Source organism: Carlito syrichta, unplaced genomic scaffold (genome assembly GCF_000164805.1).
Source record: "Carlito syrichta isolate Samal-C Ts95f unplaced genomic scaffold, Tarsius_syrichta-2.0.1 Scaffold123386, whole genome shotgun sequence".
NCBI classification, from domain to species: Eukaryota; Metazoa; Chordata; class Mammalia; order Primates; family Tarsiidae; genus Carlito; species Carlito syrichta.
In genome coordinates this window covers 21,441-33,665 of record NW_007067482.1, presented here as the reverse complement: position 1 = coordinate 33,665, position 12,225 = coordinate 21,441, and the positions used below count along the sequence as shown (strand labels likewise).

Sequence of the window (12,225 nt, the reverse complement as noted above, 5' to 3'; positions counted from 1 at the left end):
CAGCTCGGGAGAGAAGTTGCTGGAAGGGTTTTGTACAGGGGGTGACATCATCGAACTTACACTGTAACAGAACCATTCTGGCTGTTGTGCTGAGTAAAGAGAAGCCAAGGTTGCCTCTGAGGTTTTCGCTCGAGAAAACCGAGGCACGGAGTTGCTGTCAACTGAAACAGGAATTGATTCTGGAGAGACGAGGAAGAGGGTCGGGAGCTTTATTTTGGGCATGTTAAGGGTGATACAGTTTTCGATATTAGAGTGGAGACAGAAAATAGGCAGTTGAAAGGTATTCTGTAATAAAAGGGCAAGGTCATGGCTAGAGACAGCCATTTGGGACTTATCAATGTATCCAGTGTTAAAGCTACAAAACTGAATGAGACCCCCAAAGGAGTAAGCATAGATGGAAAAAAAAAGAGAGTTTCAAGGACACCATCCTAGGGTATCCCATGTCAAAAGGTTGGGGAACAAAGGATATTAAGAAAGAGTGGCTTTCTTAATAGATAGGAAATAGAAAGACAGGAGAAAGAGGAAGGAATTGTGGCTTTTCTGAAAGCCAAGTCAAGAAAGTGTTTTAAGGAGGAGGAAGAGACCAGCTGGGCACAAATAAGCAGGTAGGATGAGGAAGAGAGAACCGGCCAGTAGGCTTTAGGAATGCGTAAGTCATTGGTAACTTCCATGCTAATAGCTCCAGCAGGCCTGAGTGAGTGGGTGCAAGAAAAATGGAACAAGAGGAACTGGAGACAAGTAAAGATGCCTGAAGTTACCTTCTAAGTTCTAGTTGTAAAATGGAGGAGGAAAATGGGGCAGAGGAGGAAGAGAGGAGTCACGAGAAGACACTTAAGAGGAGGGAAACGTGGAGGCTGGTAGAAAACATCCAGTAGGAAGGAAAAACGGAGGACGCAGAGGAGAGGAGAACTGCTAGAGCAAAGTCTAAGGTAAGGAAGGGGGAGGGCATGGATAGTCCCTCCGAGAGCAAAGGTAGGGTACAAGGGCACAGAGAGGTGGGTAGAAACTGAGTCGGAAGTCTGTAAACAGAAGGAGGGAGATCACTCAACGGAGAAGATATAGGGAAAAGTGAAGAAAGTTTGAGGAGAAAAAAGGAAGTACGATACACCCATGATGAGAAATGGAAGAATAAGAGGAAATACAGTATGATTCTGGGTAGCATCAGGACCCATTTGAGGTCAGTGGTCATGAATTTGGACAGCCTGGCTATGTTTTCTCCAGTCATGTTCAGCCACACATGACATGACCAGAGTTGTGGTTTTGCCCAAGCAAATATGATGAAGCAAGAGAGAAGCCCAGGGGACGGAGGGGCAGGTAAGCAATCGAAACCCCAAGTTTCACTGGTCAGGACTGATAAAGATGGGGCTTTGAGGTAGCTGGCGTTATGCTGTGGATAGCAGCTTTCAGCCACAGTTCCCGGCTCAAAACTTGCACAGCCCTTGCTACCTTCTCCTGCCCTCCTTTCACCTGCCTCTGATCTTCCCCCTACCTTTCTGACTGTGAGTCTCTGCCCTATGTCCTGGGGAATGGAATGCTGCTGCCAAGAGTTTCTATAAAAATCCAACAGGCTAGGGATCGGAGAACTTCTGGAGAGTTGAATGCATAGAGGCCGAAGAGAAGGTGAAGAACTCGTCCACATGCCAGGAGGGTGGCGCACCCCAACTCCACGGGGACAGAAGCCCCTGCACGCGGGACCCTTCTCAACCTGGCCCTATGGATCTCTTCATCTGCCTGTTAGTTCCTGGATTTGCGACGAGGGCAGAGGAGGAATCTCGGAGGCTGAGCCCTATCTGACACTATTCCTGGGTTGATAGTGTCAGAATTGAATCGGAGGACACCCAGCTAGTATCTGCTGCTTAGTGTGAGGGGAGAAGCCCCTGCATTTGGTCACAGAAATGTTTTTCTGTGTTGATGACTGTTGTGGTAGAGTGGGAGGAGAAGGAAAATACAGTTTGGGAGAGTTTTCCTAAAGCAGACAGAAAGAAAAGAGAACGGTCAGGAAGTGGCAATGAAGAGCAAGACGGGTATAAAGGGTTTTAGGGCAAAAAGGTCATGCCGACAAGCACTGGAGGGGAAGCAGCAGCTGTGTAGTCTCCTGATTCTAAGCTCTTCAAATGCATACAAATATTGAGATGCAAAACAAAACAGAAGTCAAAACTTTAGGCAATAATAATACATTCGCCCAGGGTAGAAAACTTGTAAGTGATCACACAAAGATCTGAACAATGTTTCTCAAATCAGAATCAGCTAGAGTAGCTGGAGAAAATGCAGACACCCAGGTCCCCTGTCACGCCTGGCACACTGGGAATTCCTGTGTGTCCTGAAGAACTCAAGGCAAAGACAGAGCCAGGAGCGGCAGCCTTATGCTGCTCCATCATCTATTCCCATCAGTGTTAGCTCACCACCGTCCACCAAGTCCTCAGCGTCCCTCAGTCCTGAAAACAAAGTCAGCAGAGAGAGGTGAACAGCTCACTGTGTCTAAATGGGAACTGAGAATAAACCACCTGATATGCAGAGTACTCTGCACAGAAAGTGCCATGTACTTTCAACATCTAGCACGTCCCCACTGCATTAGGTGCTGGAGACATAATGATACAGAAGGCAAGATCAATGCCCACGGAGGACTGTTAGTAACTGGAGGTCAACATTTCCCACTGGGGGAGATATTGGCATTTGGGTACCATAATCTTTACTATGTGGTACAGTCTCAGGCATGTTTAGTATCCCTGATCTCTGTCTCCTAAATGCCAGTTTCATGCTCACTCACTTCGCTGACCAAAAAAATGCCTCCATACAAATGCCCTCTAAGGGTGGGACTGCCCTGTTGAGAATTATTGCTAGCTAGTAACTGCATTAACCACAGGGAACCAGATGATGACAGGCTGTACACTGGCTCACCTCCCATCTTTGAAATAGCTCAGCAGCCGTCCTAGAAATGGTAGAAAATTGGTTTCAGGAAATAGTGCCATTAGAGACAGCATTTTCTTACATGAAAGCTGACAATCACTTATGAACAAATTATGACAATGAATGTACCTCTATTTTTCCAGTTAACCTCTCAATTTCAGACCGGTCCTCTCTGTGATTTTTGGTATTTCCGCGGAAGTCTCTCATTTGCTTCTTCTGTAGCTTTTCATAGCTTCTCTTCAGTCTGCCTAACTGTAGAAACAGTTATTTCTATACATAAAATTCAAGAATCTGTAAACAGTGGTGGTGGGACAAATTGGTATTATAAAAGCAAGAGCAGGGCTAACCAGTACTACTGAAAACAGATTGAGAACATGTTAGATTTCCAAACTAAAATTCAAAACAAAACTAATACAAAGTCTTACTCTTTCCTCTAGGCTTATGGTTCTCAGCCATGCTGTGCAGGACATGGATATCCAATAAGCAGGAAAAGAATACTTTGCAACTAAATCAAAATAAAAGCAGTTTTTTTTTTTCCAAATCTGAAGAATAAAATTGAGTTAATGAACAGAATTTTCTTATTTATTCCAACGTGCTTCTTAAACCTTTGGATCTTCCATTATTTAAAATCTAGTAACTGATAAAAATTAAAATACTGAATGTATTTTTTGGCATCAGTACTTCACAGTATTGCACAAAAATGGCTCTATTTCTTTCAGGTACTCAACCGAGAAACATGTCTTAGAATCTCTGCTCTAGGTAATATCAAACACATAACTAGGCCTGGAATAAAGAACAGAAAAATACTCTCACCCCTGTACCTGCCATATAATACGAATTTCCCACTTTACAAGCAGCAACAGGTTCATTCACAACTTCTTCAGGCTGAGAGAGCGAGCCACATGCATCAGCACTGCAGCCTCACCTCTTCGTGCAGTTTCTTTAACTCCTGCTTGTACTCCGTGGTCATCCTCTGCTTCATCTCTTCTTGTTCTTCTACCTGCTGATGTAACAGGTCAACCTAAAAGCAGATCGGTAGTAGCATTTTTCATTATTAGCACTGAAACAACATCTCTGAAGCACAGAAATATAAAGTCACTTCTGTATTTATTTGTAAAATCAAGTTCTCAAATGCATATATATGGTGATAACCCACTTCTCAGGAAGCCAAATATCTAGTTATTCAATAATCCACAACACTGCCAAAAAACAGAGAGCAACCAGTTTTTAGAGTTTCTAGGTTTAGATGAAAATTCTGACTACCAATCCTTTTCACCACAAAACTCATGAAAAAAATTCAAGAGATAGAGTTTTCTGAACTTTGGAAACCAAAAATACTGTATGAAAAACAACACAAAACTATGAGACTCCAAGAATATTTTCTCTAAATCAAAGTGCAGAACGGTAACGTCAGACAGAAAGACAATATGAGGCTTGTAGCTGCCTCCCATTTACACCAACTTCAGAGAAACCAGTCACACCAACCAGAGGAAGGAAGTTACCCTAAAAAAAAAATTGTGTAAAGACAGGGTCTCACTGTGTTGCCCAGGCTGTTTTCAAACTCCTGACCTCAAGCTATCCTCCAGCCTCAGCATCCCAAAATGTTGGGATTATAGGTGTGAGCCACTGCACCTTGGCAGAAAGTTATTCTAACCCATTCTTCCACTATGTGACATCAGTCACCACTATTTTATACCAAGCTCTCACCTTCATAAGTCTCCAGCAATATTTCTCTTGATAACCAGTCAGAATTTCATCTTTTGGCAAGTAAGGAGGGAGAGGGGGACAGGGAACAGGAGGTAATAACCCAATCAAAACACAGAACGGTAATTTTTGTAAAGTATTAGAAATAAACTCCTTATAAAAATAAGAGTCATACAATTTCAGTAAAAAAAATTCCGGTGGAACTTGAAAAACTCATTCTAAAGTTCAAACTAGAAGAATGGATAGTCAACAAAATAGAAAACTCTACTTTTTAAAAAGACCTAAACCAATGTTTCCTAAATTTCTGGATGAGAGGACACTTTCTGAGCACAAAACTAATAAAAAAGTCACTTAAAACAAAGGATTTCACTACGTAAAAATGTAAAACTTCTAAATTTTAAAAAATTCAATTAACAATATTAAAAGATAAGTAAACTGAGAAAAACATTTACAAAAAATAAAAAAGCTTTTAACTTTTAATATATAAAAACTCTTATAAATCCAATTTTGAAAGATAATTAAGCCCTTAATAGAAAAATTATCCAAGAACAAGAATGATTCCCACAAAAATATAAATGCCCAGTAAACATGAAAAAAGGTTTAATATCACTAGCAAACAGAGGAAAATTGAAAATTCAATGATATTTTACAACTATTAGATTGGCAAAGATCTTATAAAATAAGACCTATGTGGGTAAATTATTTGGAATCAGGAACACACAAATGTTTAAAATGTTTAGAGAAAAGCATAATAGCTTGTCTAGAAAGCAATGAAACTTTACCTGTACCTAGACCACTTACGTAACCAATCCCAACTTGTACCACACATCTTTAAAATAAAAAAGTAAAAAAAAGAAAGCAATGTGGGAGTATATATTAAACCCTTCAAAATCTTTTTCACATTGATCTAGTAAACTCTACTTTTAGAGATCCACGTAGAGAAAATAAATGTAGATGTTAAACATTTATTTGTTGACAGGGATGTTGCTCTTTTGTAAAACTAAAAAAACTGGAAGAAATCTAAATGTTTAATAAAAAGGAACTGCTGAATGAATATAATGAATGAATTAATACGCACCTGCATAATTAAATATGTGAACATTAACAGTTAACATGCAAAATACTTATCATATGAAAAACATGCGGATAATAAAAACTATCCTAAAATCCCAATTTTTTGAAAAAGTTTTACGTAAGTAAACTTGTATCATTTAAAGAAAAAAAATGCCAAACATTAGTACAGGTTAATTCTGATTCGTAGTATTATGGGTTATACTATTTTTTCTTCCTGCTTTATTGTCTTTTCTAAATTTTCTCCAAAGGCTACTGTATTTATAACCAAGAAAAGGCCATTTTTAAAAAGAAAAGAGACTAACCCCAAGCCCACCTACTTTGCGCTGATAAAGATCTTGAGGACTCATCTGTTTAACACATGTTGAACAGTCCTAATTATCCATATTTACTAGTCCACAGTCTGCTAGAAGACGCAAAATTAGAAGGAAAGTAGGCAGAGGTGGGACATGCAATGATCAGTAGAAATGAGAGCAAAGACAGAAGAAAAAAAGAGAAGCAGGTTATGTCTACACTGCTATAGCCCATAAAGAAAAAGCACAATCTGTATGTAGTAACTACTACTCCTAACAAAGATACTAAGAGAAAAGGCATGTTATATTTACTATCCACATGACCCTCAACACCACCAACCACTCCCCACCCCAACACACGCACACCCCTCTTTTAACTTTCAGTAGCTCTCTGGCTCTCGATCACATTTTAGACAAGACAGATCTGCAGAATCTTCAAATCTTCAAATGATTTCCTAAGACCTACTGACAGCACAGAACATGACTACAGAGTGCTCAAAGCGAGCAAAAAGAATTCTTCCACCAAGGCTTACAGAGATAAAGTAAAATGTTTTTAAGACAAGGGGCAATAAAGATAATCTCAGGTCAATCTGTTTGTTAATTAACAAGGAAATGCAAATGACAAAGTGCCAGACTCTAAAGAAACAAGGTGAAGAAATACAAAAGAGACTTACAAAAGAAACTGACAGACTGAGTGCAAGTTAGATTTCCAAACTAAGCTCTTCTGTCTGGCTGAAATCTCCTTTACACATACTCTACAGTTAAAGTGGACAGCAAAGAAGTCCATCCCAAAAAGGTAAAAAAACACTCTGGAATAATGATTCTGAAAAAGCACTGAAAGAAACGCTGCAGAATCAACTCCCCAACTCCAGAAAATAAAGCATGATTAACACCAACAGGGAGAGATGAGAACTTCAAGTTCTGGTTAATTGTACTGTTGATTCTTACACAACACTAAGTCACTGATCAGAAAACAGAAGTGAGAGTATTAGCTGTTAATGAATATCACAAGGCTGAGATGTTCACAGCTCTTCTAGTACTTCCCAATACAAGAGTTTTAGCATAAAACAAAAGAAAGGGAAAAAATTATGCATGTTAACAGAATACATTAATATAAAAAGAAACTAATAAGGATAAAATACAAGTGTACTTTGTGTAAACGTGAAATGAACTTTTAGTGTATAAGGCTGAAAGCATGCAAGCTAATTCATGTAACATTCAGAGTTAACCACTGTCATTAATTATTTCCAAACTTTTCCAGGCCCAAAAGAGGAAAACCCTGAACACCCACAGAAAAACATGCACAAAATACGTGTTTTTCAACCACTCAAATAGGAATTGACTGTTACTTTACTTTTTAATGAACTTAAACAGAAGGAAAATACACACAGAAAAGTACAGCTCAATGATTTATCAAGAAGAGAATCTGCCCTCCAATCACCACCACCATTCCAGAAGCTCTGTCTCCTCCCACCCACTAGTCACTACCCTGCCCACCCCATCACACATAACCACGTATCTGACTCCTAATATCATGAATTAGTTTTGCTTTGCCTGTTTTTGCAAACAGAATCATATAGAATGTACTCTTGGGCTAGCATCTTTCACTCAACATTATGTTTGCAAGATTCACCTACATTGTTACCTGTAGCAAAAATCTCATTCTCAATGCTGTATGTATTGCACTGCATGAACACATAACTTTTTAAGTTCCTTTCTTTTCTATCACTGATAGTCATTTGAGCTGTATTCAGCTTCTGGCTACTAAGAATTGTGCTGTTATGAACAGACATACCATATATAATAATCAGGAGTAGAAAAGCTAGGCCACAGTTTAACTTCAGTAGATAACTGGTAAACAGTTTTCCAAAAGCATTACAGCAACTTACATTGCTACCAACAATATGGAAGGGTTCCAGCTGTTCACAGCCTTACAGGGACTTTAATATTAATAGTTCTTTAGCTTTTAGCCTTTCTGGTGCATATCTAGAGGTATCCGTGGTCACACTTCACATTTTCCAATAAACAGTGAAAGTGATCCTTTTCTCACATGCTTACTGGCCATTTTGGATATCTTCCTTTGTGAAATTTGTAGAAGTTCTTCATCCCTCCTTCGTTGGTTATACGTTGTGAATAGATTAAAGGTTCAGTGCAAATCATTAGCCTTTTCTTTTACGATTTTTTTAATAAAACCTTTTCCCTATTCCAATGTCACTATGATAGTCTATGTAATTTTCTAGAAAATTTTTTAAAGCAGCTCACATTTAAATTTGTAATCCACCTAAGAACTGGATTTGGCACACGGCATGAAATTTTTCCTTTTCCCTCATACTACTATACAACGAATCCAGTGCCAGGTACTGAAAACACTCCTCACCAGCCTGCAGTGTCCCCTGTCATGATCAAATGTCCACACGGAAGAAATCTCTGTTATGAGACTCTTCATTCTGTTCCATTGGTCTGTTTTTCTGTCCTTCCAATACCACCCTGTCTTAATATCATTTCTAAAATTCTTGTTGTCTAGTCCTCTATGTCCTCCACCTTAATTCCTCTTCACCTAAATGGCCTTGGCTGCTTCCACATAAATTTGAGAATCAATCTTGTCAATTTTCAAGTAAAAATATACTGGAGTTTTTATTAAAAATAACACTGAATCAGCAGATCAATTTTAGAAAAACCAACACCTTTAAAATATGGAATCTTTCTATCCATGAACATAGTCCATCCTCCAATTATTTCCATTTTAATTTCTCTCCATAATTTAGAGCTTTCTGTGTGGAGGTCTTGTACCTCTTTCACTGGATTTATTGTATTTGGGGCTTTTATTGATACTCTTGCCAATGGTGTTTCTAACTTCATTTTTAATTGCTTTTTGCTGGTATTGAGAATACATTAAATTTGTGTTTATTAATCTTGAATTCAGCAATCCTGCTACATTCATTTATTAATTCTAATAGTTTGTAGGATCTTTGAATTCTATGTATACAAAGCATATATTAATTACTACAGTGGTATTTCTTCCATTCTAATCCTCATATCTTTTATTTTTCTTGTTTGTTACAACGGCTACACTTCTACTGTAGTGATGAAAAAGTGATTATAATAGGCATCTTTGTCTCACAATCTCTGAAGAAAAGCTTTTCATAATTCACATTAATTGTCACTTTCTATCCGTTTCTACTATACCCTTTTATCAGATTAAGGAAGTTCCCTTATACTTCTAGTTTGCTAAGGAATTTTAAAATTTGTATCATGAATAGACAACTGAATTTTATTAAATTCTTTTCCTGGATTGTTTAAGATAATGATAGGTTTTTTTTTTCCTCTGAAATTGTGATGAGTTATATTGATTTATAAATGTTAAACAAAACTAGAGTGTCTAGAATAAACCTAACTAGGCTAGGATGTAATATTTTTCCTATATGTTGCTGGATTTAGTTTGTCAGTATTATAATAGCTTCATATTCATGCTCATAAGAGACTGGCCTATAATTTTCCTTATCTGCCATGTCCTTGTTAGATTTTCAAATCAAGATTATGTTGCTTCAAAAAAAAGGAGGTAGGAAAATCGTACCTTTTTCCTGTTCTCTGGAATATTTTGTATAAACTGGTGTTACTTATTCCTTAAAATATCTGGTAGAATTCAGCAATGAAACCTAGTGGGTCAGAGAGATTTCTCAATAAGAGGGTTTTTCAGTAACAGATTTGATTTAATAGGTAAGCTACTATTCACATGCGTCTACCTTTCTTATATACTGAGCTTTCCCAGAAATGTTGCTATTACATCTAAATTTTTGATAGGGAATATAAAGTCATTCATAAGCCTTTACTGTTAATAGGCTCTACTGTGGTTTCTCTTTGTAATTCCTAACATTCGTTATTTTTCTTTTTTCTTGATTAGTCTTATCAAAGACTTTTAAAGCACCAACTATGGCTTTGTTCATCCTCTTTTACATTTGCTTTCTATTCCGTTAGTTTCAGCTTTTATCTTTATTACACATCTTTTCTTTCTCCTTTCCTTGGCATTGTTTGCCATTATTTTTTTCTAAGTTCTTGAAATAGGTCACTGAGTTTGAGCCCTTCTCTTCTAGTAGATACACATATTTTATATGTAACTAAAATCTTCTCTAGGCACCACATTAGCTGCATTCCAAAGTAACATTCAGCCCAAAATGTTTTCTGATTTTCATTGTGATTTCTTCTTCATTCGTGGGTTATTTAGAAGTGTATTGTTTAATTTCCAAGCATTTGAGGATTTTCTGATTGTCCTTTGTTGTTTTGAGTTCTAGCTTAAATCCACCTTGGTAAAAAAAAAAAAAAAAAAAACATGATTTTAATCCTTTGAAGCATGTTGAGATATGCTTTATGGCAGCAGTGGTAAATGGTCCATATTAACTTTAAAATAATGTATATTTATCAGTTATTAGGTACAATATTCTAATTAGGTTAATTAGGTCAAGTTTTGTTCATCTTGATCAAATCTTCACCTTAACTGAGTTTCTGTCTGCTTGTCATATTAATTATTGAGAGAGCTGTGTGTTAAAGTCGTCCGTGATTACCATTAATTTAATTTTTCCCTTAATCCTGTCTATTTTTGCTTTGCATATTTTACGACTATGTTATTAAGTACTTACACAATTACATTATTAAAGTAACCTGGCTAATTGGCTCTTTCTTAAGGTTTAAACATCCCTGGGTCTCTAGTACTGTTTTTGGCTTTAATGTATTTGTCTCATGTTGTTACTTCAGTTTCCTTTTGGAAGTGTTCTCATGGCATGACATTTCCAAGCTTTTACTTTCTTTTTTTTTCCTTAAATTTCCTTCTTTCTACATTCTTTGAATTTAGCAAGTTATTTCCCTAATCTCTTAAGATGAATCATTATCTTACTGACTTTCAGCCTTTTCTAATATACACTCTTATGGCTATCAATTTCCCTCTGAGACATTTTATCTGCATCCTATAAGCATGATGTATGGTATTTTCATTTTTAATTCAAAGTATTTTCTAATTTCCACTGTGATTTCTTCTTTGTCCCATGAATTATTCAGAATTGTATGTTCTAATTTCCAAATATATGCAGATTTTCAAAGTATCTTTTTTTCTAACTTATTTCCACTATGTTCAAAAAACATATCTATGATTTCAAGCCAATGAATTGTATCAAGATTTACTTTATAACCCAGCTTATGGCCACTTTTGAGAAAGGTTCTGTTTGTGCTAGAATAGAAAGTGTACTATGCAGTTTTGCTGTGCAATGTTCCATATATATAAATTAAATCAAGTTTGCTAACCATGCTGTTCAAATCTGTATCTTTACTTGTATTTGTTTCTTGTTCCATCAATTACGAATAAAAATGTGTTAAAATTCTCACTATGATTGTGGCTTCATCTATTTCTCCTTGTATTCTACCACATTTTGCATCCAGATAAGACAGGAAAAAAAGAGAAAATTTTTAAAAACCATTTTATTAGATACATGGATGTTTTGGGTCTTAGTTTGAGTTCCCCCAAAAGTGTAGCCTGAGACACGGACTTCACAGCGCAGAAACAAAGAGAGCAAGGCAGAGAAGGAAGGAAAGCCAAGAAAGGGTGTTATTGAGCTTGTTACTGCAGTCAGCAGCAAGAAATCCACTAAGGAATTAGTCGGAATGTGTTTCAGAATTGTCTCTGAGGGATGGGAAGTCGGTGAATTTACCTGCCGATTCTAGTCCCTCCACCACATGAAGCATACCCCAGCAGTGCTAATGCCTGACGCTCCCAAATATCACCTGAGCAGCTTTCCGTGGCCCGAGAGAGAGCACAGTGTAGTAGACATAATAGCAAAAATAAAATCAGGGGCAAAGAGGGCACAGTAAGGGCACAAAGAATGTCTGCTACAGTTATATATCCTGAAAGTTCATGTTTTCTCATCATGAAATATTTCTCTTCACCTTTGCTTCTGCTCCAAGTATACTTTTTATGATAATGAATACAGTTATGTCATCTTTCTAGTCAATGTGTTTGCATGGTATATATTTGTATTTTATCTGTTACATTCAATCTTGCTGTATTTTTATAAACATTAAACAATTGTATTTAATTATTCTTATTAAGTTGGTCAATTTTTATCTTTTAATGAGGCCAGCTACTGCAATTACTTTCAACAAACATATGTGAATTTAAATCTATCATCTTATTACATGTTATTTGTACCTAATAAGCTCTGTTCCTTTTTCTCTCTTTTCTTGCTTTCTTTGGGACTGATTACTT

At 37.0% G+C, this 12,225-nt stretch overlaps 1 protein-coding gene across 6 annotated transcripts in view; it reads right to left on the bottom strand.

The window, feature by feature from the left end:
- The window catches only part of CEP63 (centrosomal protein 63), a 56,654-nt gene that overhangs the window by 23,042 nt on the left and 21,387 nt on the right, over positions 1 to 12,225 (bottom strand). For all 6 annotated transcript variants that reach the window (XM_021707686.1, XM_008048381.2, XM_008048383.2 and 3 more), the window contains 2 exons: positions 3,833 to 3,928; positions 3,037 to 3,159 (listed from right to left, as the gene is read on the bottom strand). In XM_021707686.1, coding sequence (XP_021563361.1) covers positions 3,037 to 3,159; positions 3,833 to 3,928 — 219 coding nt within the window. The remainder of the gene's footprint in view (positions 1 to 3,036; positions 3,160 to 3,832; positions 3,929 to 12,225) is intronic.